The 16,724-nt window shown below is 37.3% G+C and overlaps 1 protein-coding gene across 1 annotated transcript; it reads left to right on the plus strand.

The window, feature by feature from the left end:
• Positions 1-4,154: 4,154 nt before the first annotated feature.
• Positions 4,155-5,075, plus strand: LOC105888276 (olfactory receptor 2A12-like). Its single transcript, XM_012813261.1, has one exon. It carries the CDS (start codon positions 4,155-4,157, stop codon positions 5,073-5,075), a length of 921 nt encoding a protein of 306 aa, XP_012668715.1.
• The last annotated feature ends 11,649 nt before the right edge of the window (positions 5,076-16,724 follow it).

Here is a 16,724-nt window from a genome sequence, read left to right on the forward strand (position 1 = left end):
AAATTCTGCTGAGAATCCTGTGATATACAGGTGTTTTTGTCATGCATATGCATACAGCATGATTCTCCATTGGTTAACCAAGAGCCATTGCATTTGATAAGCCCCACTCATACCAATGATTGCTCCACTTTCTCAATCTAATTTCTTCTTATTTACAAATTTCACCTACAGAATTCCCACTTGTGAATACCAAATACCAACTATTGTTTTTAATGTAGGTTTCCTAAAGTTTGGCCAGAATTGTATATATCTAATGTGTAGCATAGATGATAATGAATATGCTAATTAATTTGATTGTGCTAATCATAAAGTAATGTATATGAATATCAAATCATCACAGTTTATACTTTATTATCTGTAAGCTGTTTCAAGTAAACATTTTTAAAAATGCAAAATCAAAATGAGCCACATTAAATATTACTTTTATTACAGTTTTTAAGAAGGAAAAGAAAAATGACAGTTCCTGCTATCATTTGAAATATAGAAAAAGTATAGAATTCATATTTTTAGAAATCCATATGAAGGTCAAGTTTGTGATGAAGTCTTAACTATTAGCTTTCTTTTATACACCTGCAATTAATATTTTAATCTTATAGAAAAATTAATGAAATTCAAACATACTAACTGGGATTATAAAGTTAGCTTTTTCTAATCTGAGTAGTGCCTAATTATTTTTTATCCTTCTGTCTCTTGATCCCCTACACAGAACATCTATGTAAAGCTAACAGCATTCCCCAGGGATTAGACCTTGTATTCTGTTAATGTCTTGAAATATAGAGATATGTTAACTTCAGGGACTTATTTCAGCATGATCTTAACTCAGTCCCTTACCTGTTCTCCAGAGCAAACAGCAAATGTGTTTTCAAGTGTCAGGCAGAAGCAAGGGAAACCCAGGCATCTCTACTTCAATGACAGCCCAAGGAGATCCTTTTCTCTACTGCAGGTTCTATAGAGACTGATGAAATCCTATCATCAAACAATTCAGAATAATGAAATATGGGTGAATTTGACTGGTTAAAAAACAGATTGATGTTTTATTTTTATTCCTTCTCTGGAAGACTAAAGTTTTCATCATCTTTGGATAATGTCTTTTATTTGCACTCAGGAAAGACTTCAGTCTCTTAAGGATATTATCTTTCCATTTGGACAAGTCCTTCTGAGTTTTCTTCCTTTCTTAAAGGTGAGATCACTTATTACTATTTCATCATTTCTAAGAAAATATGACATTGCTACTTCTAGAAATTTACCTAACTTTAATTGCAAGTACCTGTGTCAAAAAAATATTTAACATAAGAGGAAATAATGATGAAGTAGTTAATATTTTGCTGTAGTCCTTCCTCCATGTTAAACTGATTAGTTCGAGTTTCAGATAATCAGGAAAACTAATGGGTTAAGAGTATGAATAAGAACCATATTCTCTTCATTGGAATCTTGGTCTCATACAACCGGTTATGTATGCTTGGTAAGTGGTTATACTATCTGTATAGTACAGTGGGGCTAAAAGTAGAACCCATCTCATATAGTTTTGTGTCAATTGAATGAATTAATCCAAACAAGGTAATTTTAGAATCTGAAATATGCAAACAACAATACTAATTACATAACAACATAGCTAATAGTTATTATAATATGCCTGAAACTGTTATAATTCAAGGGAAATGTTGTGTTTGCCAGCTCCTAACAATTCAGCTAAAGGAATGTGGGATTTAAAGGTATTCACTACTGTCTGATTACAGTTGACTGTAATTGTTAGTTTAGTTTCTCATCTCAAGACAGTTGTCCTCAAACATTTTAATATGTATTATATTTAAATCAAACATCATTCTACAAAAGCATCTTACATACACATTTGTACATAAGCATTACATTTTTAATTATAAAATGTAGTGAGGCATTGTTTTGTGGAAGACATGGATATTTTTAATGAACTTAGAGCTATTAGATAACCATTATTTTAATCAAAACTACACACACAGCTAAAGAGGGTGTCCAAGAGGCATAGCAGCAGCAGCAGTCCCCGAAAGGCCTGCATACTGTAAGAAGAGGCTCTTCTTGCCTTCTGGTTGCAATCACCTTCCTTTAGAAAGTAGGCAAGCTTTACCTGGACACCTTGCAGCCTTTCAAGGCTGGCAGTTATGCCAATGGTGATTCCCTATTGCTGTCATTTCATGAAGAACCATATGAAAGTCCTCCACTTTTGTTTATTTAAGAGGAACTACTGTCTTTGAAGAAATCTAATAGAACAGGTTATATTTAAAATATAATAAAATACTTGATATACAATTTATGTATAAAAGCTACATATAAAGTTTCAGTAGCAGCTTCCTAAAAGAAATATAAATATAAATATATACACTAGAGGTCTATATATTTATGATACAAAATATTAGTGCTAATAGTGATTCATTTTTTAAAAATGAGATTATACCAAAGTAAGAGCTTCTTTCCTATGTTTTCAGCAAATACATTCATTCTGGCAACATTTAATGTACAAGTTACTCTTTGTGTCAATTAGCTTTTGAATTCATACCAAAAGAAAACTATGTATACAAAAAAGCCTTACAATAAAAAAATCTTTAAAAATATTTTTACAACTTTCCAAAAAATAACTTTCTTAGACATCATTACCTCTCAGGCTATACTCTTTCCTTAATTAAAGTCACATAATTTGGAGATATACACAGTGTTTTGGGTGTGTGCTGGTGCAAAATTGTGCCTTCAATGTACCCATCTCTAAGGGGAGAGGACAATGGGTATGTTAAAGAAAAAAAAAAATCATTTTCCTAGACATTGTTTGGAAGAAACTACATAGCCCCATTTGAGGTTGCAAGTTTGTATTTCTGCCTGAGATGTGGCTCTTTCAAGGTATCCATGAACAAAAACATTTGTGGCTCCTTAATATTTTGAAATTAAGAAAATATTATAAAAAATAGAAAAGCAAATAAGTGAAATAACTCACTACTTACAATAAGAGAACTTAATATTTACCTTTTGGGTTGGAGATTGGATCAGAAATAAGTTTAATTTTTTTTCTTCTAAAAAGTATGCCTTCTATTTTTTTCTTTGCAATCACATGAATAGCACAGATTACTTAAATTAGAAAGGGAAGAAGGAAGGAAGGAAGGAAGGAAGGAAGGCAGGCAGGCAAGCAAAGAGAGAAAGGAAGAAAAGGGAAGAAATTAAGGAAGGAAGGGAAGAAAGAAGACAGCCGGAAGGGAAGGAAGAAGACTATAGCAAGGGAAGGAAGAGAGAAGGAAGGAAGGAAAAGAAAGGGAAGAGAAGGGAAGGACAAAGGAAGAAAGAAAAATTCCTTCATAATTTCACCACCTAGAGATAATTGACAATAATAACATGTGGGTGTATTTTTTATATGCACAAAAACTGAATTATATTGCTCTGTAACTTGCCAGTTTCACTTAACATTATGAAGCATGTTATTGAATATTCCTCTATGATATCATGGAAATGAGTCTAAATTAACATGTATTTTCATTTTCCTCTAAATTACAAAGCATACACAACACATCTTTGAAAGTAAGCAGATGTGTACATTCAAAGGAGCTTCTCCTCTCTGCAGTGCAAACAGGGAAATGGCAAGCATGTGGGGGAGCAGGCTAGAGTATCTGAAACCTGCATTCATCTCTGCCATTACTCATCTTGAGAATTTGACAAACTCACTGCAGTCCTCTGGTTTCATATAAGACATCTTCAAATGACTATTTTATATTTTACCACCATAATAATCTTAAAAAATTCTTGGCACATAGGCAAAAATGCTGTTTAAACTAAAACCAATGTTTCCTCTTAAAAACTTTCACTGATGACGTTAGCAAGACTGTGTAAGAGCAATATAAAATTACTTATACTTTATTTGTGTTTGCATTCTGTGTGCATGCATATTTGTGTTTTTGTAATTATGGTGACTTTTAGAGTTTGCAGAGGAAATTTTTTATTATAATATGTAAACACTTTTTCCAAACTTCACTGTGAGTGTTAAAAAGGTTTATAAGAGAGCAAATTCAGTATAGTAAAGTACTGAATACATGCTCCAGAACAGCATTTGATGTTAAAGACTTTGTGTGTCTACTTCATCATGATTCTGTGTCCTTCAAATATATTTCTGTCCACATCAGCAGTTTTTGCAGACCACCAAGATGGTTCAGGAAAATTACAGCACAATCACTGAGCTGGTCCTTCTTGGATTTTCCAATCACCCACAGGCTGAAGCCCCTCTCTTCTTTCTCTTCTCTCTGGTTTACCTGGTCAATCTCTTTGGAAACACAGCAATTATTTTTTTGGTAGTAACTGATTCCTGTCTCCAGACACCCATGTATTTTTTCCTCTGTCACTTGGCCTTTCTGAATATATTTTACACCACAGCTGTGATCCCCAAGATGCTCTTCAACCTCCTTGCCTCCAAGAAAGTCATCTCTTACAAATTTTGCCTTGCCCAAACCTACATCTCCCTGTTCATGGGAGCGGCTGAGTGCATTATTCTGGCAGTCATGGCTCTGGATCGTTACGTGGCCATTTGTTACCCTCTGCGGTACCTGCTCATCATGAACTGGGCTGTGTGTGTACAGCTAGCTGTGGGGGCCTGGGGCATCAGCTTCTTTGCCTCTGTGGTGCCCCTTTGTGTCACATTACCTCCCTTCTGTGGCCCTTACATTATTGATCACATTTTTTGTGAAGTACCTGTTCTTCTTCACATGGTCTGTGGTGATACATCCCTGAAGGAGGTCATGATGGTGATAGGAGCATCAGGTACCCTCTTACTACCCTTTCTCCTCATTATCCTCTCTTACCTGCACATACTGATTGCCGTGATGAGGATGAACTCAGCTGAGGGTAGGAAAAAAGCTTTCGCTACCTGTAGCTCTCACCTGATTGTGGTGACTATTTATTATGGGACAGGGATGTTCATGTACATGAGGCCCAAATCCTTATATTCAGCTGAGGGTGATAAATTGATTTCCTTGTTCTATGCAGTCATAAATCCTGCTCTAAATCCTCTCATTTATAGCCTGAGAAACACGGAGGTGAAAAGAGCCTGGAGGCGAGTCTTAGAGAGATAGACAGTGTCCCAAAGAGAGAAGATGCTATCTTGAGTGGTCAGAATTTGCTTATCCAAATGTACTCTTCAAGGCTAATGGAATATCTATGTTGTATGCTTTATTTAATTAGCTACAAATACATGTAAAACCATGTAAAAATTATTACAAATATATTTGGTCATTTTCCTCTGACTGCACTTTACTGTAAGCACCTTTTCATGATTGTTACTGGATTATACCCAGGTATTGGATATTTCTACAATCAGAAAATTAATTCAGGCAGGGCATGGTAGCTCACGCCTGTAATCCTAGCACTCTGGGAGGCTGAGGCAGGTGGATTTCTTGAGCTCAAGACTTCGAGACCAACCTGAGCAAGAGTGAGACCCCCTTCTCTACTAAAAATGAAAAACTGAGACAAAAGGATCTTTTGAGCCCAAGACTTTGAGGTTGCTGTGAACTATGACAACATAGCACTCTCCTAAGAGTGACAAGGTGAGACTCTGTCTCAAAAAAATAATGATAAAATAAAATATGTAAGTCATGTGAAATTATAAAGTCAGAAAACTTGCCTTGAAATTTTAGTTCATTTCTTCATTAAATGAAATATTATTATTGTTAGGATTAATTTTCTTTTTTAAAACAATTTATCATTATTACCATTTTATTATTTTATTTTTTAAATTTTTATTTTATTATTCATTTCCCCTGTAATAATGAAATCTCTTATTTTTTATTGATCAGATGTCATTGAATCCTCTATATGTCTATTTAAAACACCTCTTTCACTAATGGCATAGATTCTTGCTATAACTTTGTAAACAGAATCAAATCTAATAAATTATTATGTTTCAGAGAAAAAGACTTTGTGACTCTCAATTTTTGGATGTTTTACAGATATTATGTAATATGATTCAACTTTCTAACTCAAAGCTGATATATCCTGATACTTTTGTCAAATGCGATGTTTTCAAAATATTACTACACTCTCTCAAGTCTGTGCATTTGATCAATTAATGCTTTCCTCAGGCAAGTAATAATATATGTATTGCAAGCCTCAACTCAGTTATCACTTTCTTCATGACATATTTCCCTGAAAACTAACCCTTTTTATGTTTCTGTGAATTATTCCTTCTTTGATGTATAAAGATAAACTTTAAATTAGTTCTTTGCAAGATTTATTTTATTAAACTTAAACATTTTTTACAATCATAAAATTTATTTGGACCATAAAATTTATTTGGACATTGACTTCCTCAGAGACCTAAAAAATTAACCCTAGAGAAAGTGTGTGCACTGACTTCTAACTGCAGTGCTGGGAAATAAAGCCTAGCAAAGTGTAGGGCTATAAGGCAAGCCCTCTTTTGAAAGATTATTTAAGTGTAGTCATAAAGAAGGAGGAAAACCCACCTGGTATACATGTCAAAAGATAACGTTCAGGAGATGCAGGCTGAGCCTGTGGCTCATGCCTGTAATCCCAACACTCTAAGAGGCCAAGGTGGGAGGATTGCTTGAGGTCAGGAGTTCAAGGCCAGCCTATGCAACTTGGTGAGATACCATCTTTTTAAAATATAAAACATTAGCTAGGCATGATGGCATGTTCCTAGGGTCCTAGCTACTGGGGAGGTTGAGGCAGGAAAGATCACTTGAGGCTGGAAGTTTTAAGTTGCAGTAGGCTGTTACCACTACACTCTAACCCAGGTAACAGAACAAGACTCTGTCTCAAAAACAAAATGAAACAAGCAGAAACAAATGGAGATTCAAAGTGAGAAAAAAATAGCACCAAGAATTCAGTGAAAAATAGTTCAATGTATCTTCTGAACTCTACACCGTCCTCAAGTCTTGTCTGCATTTTTCTTTTCGCTCTTAACAAACAGAACAGATCTGCACATTTTTCTTCTGTTTTCCATTAATGAAAAGTTCCTTGTGCATTCTTTGTTTTTTAAATTGAACTGGACAATTTTTTATCTAATTTAATAATATGTAATAGATTTTTCTTATCTTATTTTTAATGACATTTCTCATCATTTTACATGTTTATCTTTTTTTTTTAACTTAGCCAAAATTACACTACATGTGTCTTTGTTTATTTGCTTCAAAGAGATGAAGTTTTACTTTGTTTCTCAGAGTGGAGTGTGCAGTGTCATGATCACAGCTCACTGCATCCTCAAACTCCTATACTCAAGCAATCCTCCAACCTCAGATCCTTGAGTAGCTAAGAATGTAGATGCATGCCATCATACCTGGCTAATTTATTGTGTCTTATTTTTCATAGAGACAGGGACTCACTATGTTGGCTAAGCTGGACTCAAACTTATGGCCTCAAGAAATCCTTTATTTTTTATAAGGAGAGTGTGGTGATGTTTGATAAATATCACAGTTCAGGGTTAGACCATCAGGTACTACATTATGTAATTTATTTAACCTCATTTTTTGCATATGTAATTTTTTTGAAAAAGAAAACATTTAACATAAAGTTAACATGATTGCAAAAGTTAGGCTTTCTTTGCAAAACTTTGTAATAGATCATTAGCAAATCAAAGTTTGATCTCCATAATGCTGAATTTTTCAAAGCATTGTTCTTGTATCATAAACCAATATGCTATATATAAACATTTTTTCATCAACTACAGTATCATTATCAATTTTTCAACTCAAAGACGTTGAAACATCCCTATCTTTATGTGGTTGTGGTGAGTTTGTTGTATTTGCAATGCACTGCTTATCTGGTAGTTTCTAGCTATTGACATTATTTCTTTCTAGTGCAGAATCTGATTCCATGGGACACTGGCAAGTAGCCAACTAGCTGAAAACCTGGGAATAAAATAAACTGTTCTATGGCCCATCTCTTTTACTTTGGAGAAAGCTCCTGGGAATGTATTATTAGAACTCAAACTTTTAACAAGCAAAATCTCCTCTGGGAGCAAATGCTGATAATGGGGTGAGGTCTGAGTAGTGTGCAAAAGTTGCTCCTTATGAGGCTCATTATATTAAGGATCAAAAATGATGCTTATGCATTTAAAAGAACACCAGGAGTAACTTTCCACAAAACCAATCCTCTAGCTTTTTGATCCCCTCAACACCATATACATTCACCCTTACATGTGTATGTGTGAGTATATGCACATTGTTTGCTGTCCAAATACCTTTTCAATATCTCTACCCGTTTTTTTTTTTCAGTTTTTGGCTGGGGCCAGGTTTGAACCCACCACCTCTGGTATATAGGGCAGCACCCTACTCCTTTGAGCCACAGGTACCACCCAGTCTCTACTCTATTCTTATGCTGTTTTCCTCCTATAGAATTTCTTCTTTCCCACTTCCTTCACAAATTAAGGTGATCTCATATTTTTAACATGCTCCGAAATTGCCATGGAGTCTTAGATCCAAATATTGTTCTCCCTGACAATTATTAGTGTTCCCTCCTGCATCTGGCATTTAAGAGTTCTTTGCCAAAGTCTTTTATGGCTTACATTTTTTAGTCTTTATATGGTAAATATATTAAGCAATCTGAACAGTAAGATTCATCTCTATGCCATCATCATTAGTGACTGAAAAAATGAATGTATTTTAAATATGACTAGGTACTGGAATGTAGGTTTGTAATGTAAAATCACAGAAAAAAGCAAAGGATAAAAGTGGATATAATGATCAATGCTGAAATTGACATACATCCATATAGAAATACTAATTGTAACTACCACAAAATAAAAGGGTTTTTATTTTCAATTTATGGGTAAATCTTTCTTCAAGGTTGTATTTCATGCATCTTTGTTATTTTTTCAAATTAATTTTTTTAAAGGATTTGTTACATTCAGAGTGAAGTTAGTGTGGGAATTGTGTGCAAACTGACCCTTGTTATTATCACAGTGATTATTCAACACTGGGGTGGGCACTGTACTTAGTACCACATAATTTTAGGTTTGGCCCTTTCCCTTAAATACAGTACATTTTATTTGAATAGGTAAAAGTAGCACACATGGAAACAAACCTACATGACAGCACAAAATAATGGCTACATCACAGGGTTCTGATACTGGAAACAGAAAATCAGAATGGGTTGGCTGCAGTAAGGTAGCCACAAACTCACTTTCAGGATGCTTCTATTATGTTACACTTCAGAGTAGAGAAAAACATGGAATGAGTCAAGAAGACAAGTGTCTTTCAGTGGAGATGGAATCTGAGAAAATTTTCATTCATCTATGAATATGATTTTTAAAATTAGAAGGATTTTAGTCTTTTCAAGGTGAATGAATGGATTTGGGTAGAGAGATAGGTGCCAGTGCTGCTTTCTTCTGCTTTTTGTTTTTTTTTTAATACCTTCCTTTTGGAAGAAATAAAAAAAATTCTCTCAGAGTACTTTTTCTTGTTATCATTTCTCTGCTATTCATGCACAGGGTGTGTTTCCCTTCTCAAATATTTCTCACTGGGAGTCAACCGTAACTTCATAATATCTGTTTATAATACTAATTTGAGGATAGGCTATCATTAAATCTCTTTGCCATATGCCCTTAATGATTTTCTGTCCCCAAATTCTGAAGTCTTTATCAATGAGATGTCACCAATACAGAGTGTGAAAATTTCATTTATAATACTCTTCATTAGAATAATGCTGGCTTGGCGCCCATAGCTCAGTGAGTAGGCTGGTGGATTCAAACACAGCCTGGTCATGCCAAACAACAATAACAACTACAATGAAAAAATAGCCAGACTTTGTGGTGGGCACATGCAGTCCTAGCTACTTGGGAGGCTGAGCCAAGAGAATCGCTTAAATCCAAGAGTTTGAGGTTGCCATAAGCTGTGACAACATGGCACTCTACCAAGGGTGACATAATGAGATTCTGTCAAAAAAAAAACAAAAAACAAAAACACAAAAGTAAACTATTGGAACAGGTACTATAAACAAGATCTTACTTTCACATAGACTAATACCAAAGTATTTACAAATTAGACATCTCAAAATCAGAGCTGGTGCCATCTGGGAATAAAAAAAGAAAACTATCTCTGAGAGCATAAGAAATGCAAGAAATGTAGGGATATCAATTATTAAGAGGTTACATGCCAGCAGAAGTGCTCCTGGATGTTCCCTTTGTCTAGACAGAATATTTAATGAACAGCCTCAGGATTTAAATACAACCCTGACAGCTGTAACAATCTTTTCATCCAAAGCAGAGAAACAAACGTTGATGGGTTTCAAATGCACCTCAAATGCTCCATACTTTGAAAGTCACTTCCTCAAAGCTGAAACATCATCTGTTCTGAGGAAACAGGCCACCATCTATGTTACTGAGACACTACTGAGTCAAGCATGAGTAGGGATGAGGGTGATTCCTTTCATATGAAAAGGACTTAAAACCACAGTCAGTTCCAGGTTTATTTGGGAGCAACTATCCATGTAAATGTGTGTGTAAAAGTGTCCCACCTCACATGCCTGGGAATTACGCTCTTAGCAGATTCTGGGTAACCCAATAATTAACTTCCTTTATGCCTTACTTTCCACATCTGCAGAGACAGCATCAGTGAAAGTGACACTTCCAAAAGGCACAGCCATGTCACCCCACGCAAAACTCTGAAGTTGTTTGTAGGTGAGCCAGGTGGTTAATTTCTCCTAAAAGTGGCCAAAACAGTGCTCTGGCTGGAGAAAATCGGAGTCAGCATCATGACAGATAGTGTCTCTTAAGCATTACACTATTCTCATAGCACTTTAGGAAAGCAGGTGGCTCCATGTATAGAGGAGGTGAATGCTTTGGAAACATTCACTTCTTGTGTGTGGTGGAAGAGGAAATGAGGAGCCAAGTGGAGGTGGAGTGGAAAGCAGACCCATTGGATTCATGCAAATGGGAGGTGCACTTTACAGTGTCACAGTCTTCTCACAGTCCCACTTGGACTGGCCCCTCTTCTTCCACCCTGGACTCAGCCACAAGGGGATCTCAAGGAGCTGGCAGCTAGCTGCCTTTGGAAAGAGTGAGGGGCACACTGCCCTGCCCCCTCCATCGAGAGCAGTGCATTACACTGAGCCTCAGGGATTGCAAGAAATGTAGGGATATCACTTTAGGCAGTGATACCACTTTAGGCAGTGCCCCTTTCTCAGGGGCACTCAGGGATTGTAGACCTATAGTCCTGTGACCAAAGTGCTGGTAGCTATGAAGAGACTACAACTCTCAGACTGCCCCACAAAGTGCACACCTTCCTATTCCTCTTTCCAGAGCTGTACAACACCCAAGCCAGATGCATGTTGGCTTGCATCTGCAACCAAAGGGCTGGGTGCTGGTAAAGGATCACAATGCCCGACATTCCCTGAGAAGATCCCACTTTCCATCTATCCCTACATGCCTAATGAGAGCACTTTCACTCAGGTGACTGGAACCTGGCTGTTCAGAAACCTCTTCTGCCTGTGGGGAGTGAGCTTGGTAAGGGTGACTGGCCTCACCCCATTATCATGATACCATTTCTTCAGGAAATGTCAGCTTCATGTTGGTCTTGCCTGAAATTTGATTCTTCACAGACCAGCTAAGAGCCCAGGATCTCTCTCTCTCTCTCTCTGTTTTTTTTTTTTTTTTTTTTTTTTTTTTGCAGTTGTTTTTGGCCAAGGCTGGGTTTGAACCCACTACCTCCAGCCTATGGGACTGGCACCCTACTCCTGTGAGCTACAGGTACCACGCTAGCCCAGGGTCTCTTGTTTACTCAGTATCAATATGCTCTTTTCCCTTACCAACCACACTGAACTCATCTTTGCTTCCAACCATCGCCACAATCCCTTTTATCAGCCAAGGCCTTTCCCACCCCTCCCTCTCTGCCTTGCCCTTTGGAGGGTAAAGGCCTATGAGCCTGGAAATTCTCAGGCTTTTTGGAAACCCGGGCAGAAAGTTGCCTGGTGAATATATGATACTTTCAGTTCACTGCCTAAAGTGAAACTACAAAGTCCTGGTAACCTGGCCTTTGCCTTTTAAAATCCATCTTACTCTCTAGTCCTTTAGGCTGTCACAGATTCCTCTCTGCACCCCTGAGCTCCCCTTGGATACCTAGGATGGCAGCATGGTTCACACCATGCTGGGGTGGGGGTACTACTGCCACTTTTAAGAAACATCACAGGAGTATGGCCTTACTCTGTTCCATACAGTCAGGAAACTCAGCCCACACAAGGAAGGAACCCCACTAAGCTGCTTTGGAGGCCACATCCACTGCTTCTCTGTCTCCCATCCAGGCTTGTTCCCAGGAATTTCCCTGGTGAATATATGATACTTTCAGTTCACTAGTGAAAATACCAAGTCCTACTCTGAGCCTTTTGGTCATAATTAACACAGGCCAGCAGGACCCAAAGTGCTCATGGTCACTCCCAAAACATTAGGAAAATATAAGGGGGTAATAATACAATGTCTTCATTTTTGACCTAAACAGGTCTCCCTTGGAAACTCTTTGGATATTCCTTTGTAAATGTCCCTTTGGAGCTACTTTTAATAATTTGCTGTTGGAACTTAATTTCACTAGATCCTTGATGCTAGAGGATGAATATCCTGTCATTACACTGCTGCACGTAAGCCAGGGTAAAAGAAGAAAACCCCATCTCAAAAAACAAAACAACTGAGAGGTCAAAGCAGGTGGATTGATTGAGATCATTAGTTTGAGACCACCTTCAGTCAGAGCGAGCCCTCATCTCTAAAAATAACAGGGTATTGTGGTGGGAGCCTGTAGTCCCAGTTACTTGAGAGGCTGAGGCAAGAGAATTGCTTAAGCTTAAGAATTTGAGGTTGCTGTGAGCTGTGACACCATGGCCCTGTACTGAGGGCAACAAAGTAACACTCTGTCTCAAAACAAAAACAAAACAAAAAGAAGAAAAAAAGGAAGAAAATCTTTGCTCTGTAAGTTTTCTAAATAACAATATGGCCTTGATATAGTTTTATTTGTACTTTTGAGATTTATCAACAATTTTGTATTATATTTTTAACCAATTTTTGTATATAGTGAAATCTTTGAATTTTAACTTCATCTGTTCCAGAACCCTACTGGAATTCCAAATTGTTGAAGTTCCCAGACAATTTTTCCCCTTTGAAATAATAAAAACAGAGGCTGGGCATGATGGCTCACACCTGTATTCCCAGCATTCTGGAAGGCTGAGGCATGTAGATTGCGTGAGTTCAAGAGTTCAAGACCAGCCTGCACAAGAGCGAGACTCCATCTCTCTAAAAAAAAAAAATAAGAAAGAAAGAAAGAAAAAGAAAAAATATCCAAGTGTTGTGTTGGGGGCCTGTAGTCCCAGATACTGGGGAGGCTGAGGCAAAAGAATCCCTTGAGACAGAAGAGTTTGAGGTAGCTGTGAGCTATGACACCATGGCACTCAACCCCAGGGTGACAGAGTGAGACTCTCTTAAAAAAAAAAATACACAGAAATTAGATTAATTCATTCGTGGGTCCCACAAACTCATTAGATTAATTCATTCCTGAGTCCCACAAACTCAAATTTTAAAAAGTATTTTAATAGTAAATACACTGGATTTAAGGTAAAAGATTAACAAATAATAATATCTGAATATAAATATAATTTGATAAAATTAAAAATATAAAGACCTGTTTCATCACAATTAAACACTTGGTTCAAAACATACTCCTCACTGTTCATAAATACCTTAAATTCCTTCATAAACTTTGCTGCTGGTTCTGAATTAAAACTGACAGCCTTTCCATGCATAAAAACACTATGGAGGGCAGAGCCTGTGGCTCAAAGAAGTAAGGCACTGGCCCCATATGCCAAAGGTGGTGGGTTCAAACCCAGCCCCAGTCAAAAACTGAAAAGAGAGAAAAACACTATGGATCCCAGTACTTTTCTTAAAGTTTTCAAACCATCCACTACTGGCTTTAAACTCCTCTTATATCAGGTGTGCCTTTCACTAAATCATTGTGGAGGATATTGGCTTTCTCACAAATTATTGTCTCAGGGAAATCACCTCACCACCCAGTTGTTTTTCATTAATTCAAACTAAGAGTTTTTCCATCTCTTCTACACTTTTTGATTTCTTAGAGGTCAACGTCATAAGCCTTTTAGCCCCAACAGCACCTTTGATAGCTTCTTTATTTTTCAAAATCATACATTCGATTTAAGTATCCTGAATGTAGCAAGATCAGCCACACATGTGCCACTTTCATTCTTTTTTTTTTTTTTTTTTTGAGACAAGAGTCTTACTATGTCACTCTGGGTAGAGTGCTGTGACATCACAGCTCACAGCAACCTAAACCTCTTGGGCATATGTGATTCTTTTGCCTTAGCCTCCCAAGTAAATGGTATTATAGGCACCCACCACAATCCCCAGCCAGCCACTTTCTTTCTTAGTGATAAGATCTTTAACTCCAATTGTAGCTCTAACAGCTTAACTCTTACTCTCACTTCCTCATTACACTTGTTAGGACCCATCACGAATATATTTAGGTGTTATTATGTGAAAAAACACACAAAACAGGCAAAAAAGCAAAAAATGAAAATGATAATCACTCCAGATGCTTTCACTACTTTTCACTACAGCTTCCAAAACCAAACTGAAAACAACAAAGCATATGGGTGGCCTGTGCTCTGGGGAAGCATATACACAAAAACATACAAATTGTGTTGGGCATTCAGATTTTAAAAGCAGTGTTAGGATTTTGGACATAATTTCCTCGAATTTTTTATCTTCCATGTTCATTTGGATTCCAAGTTGTTTGAGTTCTGGGGCGTTTGGATTCTGGGGGCCATAATGTAGTTTGTTCATTTCAATTTATTTTTGTATTGTGGTAAAATTTTATGCATAAAATTAACATTTTAACAATTTTTAACTGTGCATTTAACAGGACTTAAGTACATTCTTACTGTTTTGCAACCATCATCTCTATACATAGTAACATTTTTTCATCTTACAAAATTGAATCACTGTACCCCTTACATAACAGCTCTTTTTTTCCCTACTCCTCTAGCCCTTGGGATCCCATATCCTACTTTGTATTTCTATAAATTTAACTAAACTCATATGAATTGAACCATAGAGTAGAGCAAAGAAATCATGAGGAATAATACATAATGTACAGCATATGTCTTTTAAATTAAATAAAAATACTAACACAGTGGTTCTCAACCTTCCTAATGCCGTGACCCTTTAATAGAGTTCATCATGTTGTGGTGACCCCCAACCATAAAATTGTTTTCATTGGTACTTCATAACTGTAGTTTTGCTACTGTTATCCTAAGACCATCAGAAAATATATTTTTAGGCACCAAAGGGCTCGCAACCCACAGGTTGAGAACCACCGCACTAACAGAAATCAGTAAAACATAGTAATTATAGACAAACATAGGTAGAAGAGAGAAAGAGATTGGAAAGGCATATTAAATTTATGAGAACTGTGCCTCTAGTACCAGAGCAGTGAGGCTCTCATCTCCATCAAATGTTGGTGAATAGTGGATGGAGCTCAATACCCAGGTTAGCTATCTGACTCCCAGATCCCACATTAACTCCTAACTTCAGTGTCTCTGCCTCCCAGGCACTGAATTAGTCCTGAAATTTCACGTTGCTATTCTGGGATTTAAGAGTGCTTCTGGCCTAATAAATTAAGGGATCCAGCTTGCACCACATATAGTAGCTCCAGGACAGAGAGGCAGCTGTGAGACTATCAGGAGCCACACCTCTGGCCCTCTCCTATTGTCTGCCCATCATTTAGATACCTGATGCCTCAGGAATCACCATGCAACAGGGCCCAATGCTGACCAAGGATCCATAGGTACAGGCTCTTTGCACCTGTCCACATGAAAGTCCACTCTGTGCCTTCCGCAAATCCACTAGACTGCTACCTGTCATTCTGACTGAACCACTTCATAGACTGAAACCAGACTCTAAATTCATCTTCAGTCTGAAGATGATAATTATTTGCATTATCCTGGAACAACTGAAACTTCTGAAGAACTTTACCCTCTTGAAGCCAGAGAGAGAAAAAAGATGCTGCAAGGTTCTGGGTGGGAGAGGATGAACAGGGTATGTGGGAGAGGGAGGAAGCAAAGACTGGTTTCTGGAGCTTTTCTGTTAAGGGGCCCTCCTCCACTGCAAACCCATACAGCCCAGTCTGTTCTCACAGCTTGATAGAAAGAGTTCCTTCTGTAGAAATTAGTTCTCCATTTAAGTCCCTATCTGCAACTTCTCTTGAAATGAGTCTCCTCCTTTTCTGTGTTAAACCATCCAAACAAATCTAAAATGAAGAGGATGTTGCAAAGAAATGTCCTGCCCAGGGTGTCTCTGATTTCCACATCCCCATAGTACCCCAAAAGTAAAGGTCCTAGCTGCTCACCTTCCTTTCTCACAAATGTTGAACATATTTCCCTTTAAGGTAGAGATCTATCTGATGCCTGTCAGAAAGACTCCCTAGCACATGACTAGCTCTACCTCTGTTGCACTACTACCAGGGCCACCAGGAGAAGGGGATGTGCACAAAACATTACTAATACCTGCATTATGCGGTATTAGGAGGAGGAGGCATGGCAGCTGGGTCTCAGGAAACTATTTTATTTTTTATTTATCTATTTTTTTTTTATTGAATGGTAACTATGTACATTAACGGACTTCTGGGGTACAGTGTGGGGTTTTCACATGCAATCCGAAATACTTCCATCAAACTGGTCAACACAGCCTTCATGTCATTTTCTCAGTTATTGTTTTAAAA

Source organism: Otolemur garnettii, unplaced genomic scaffold, assembly GCF_000181295.1.
Source record: "Otolemur garnettii isolate 467f Iridium unplaced genomic scaffold, OtoGar3 scaffold00253, whole genome shotgun sequence".
Lineage (NCBI taxonomy): Eukaryota > Metazoa > Chordata > Mammalia > Primates > Galagidae > Otolemur > Otolemur garnettii.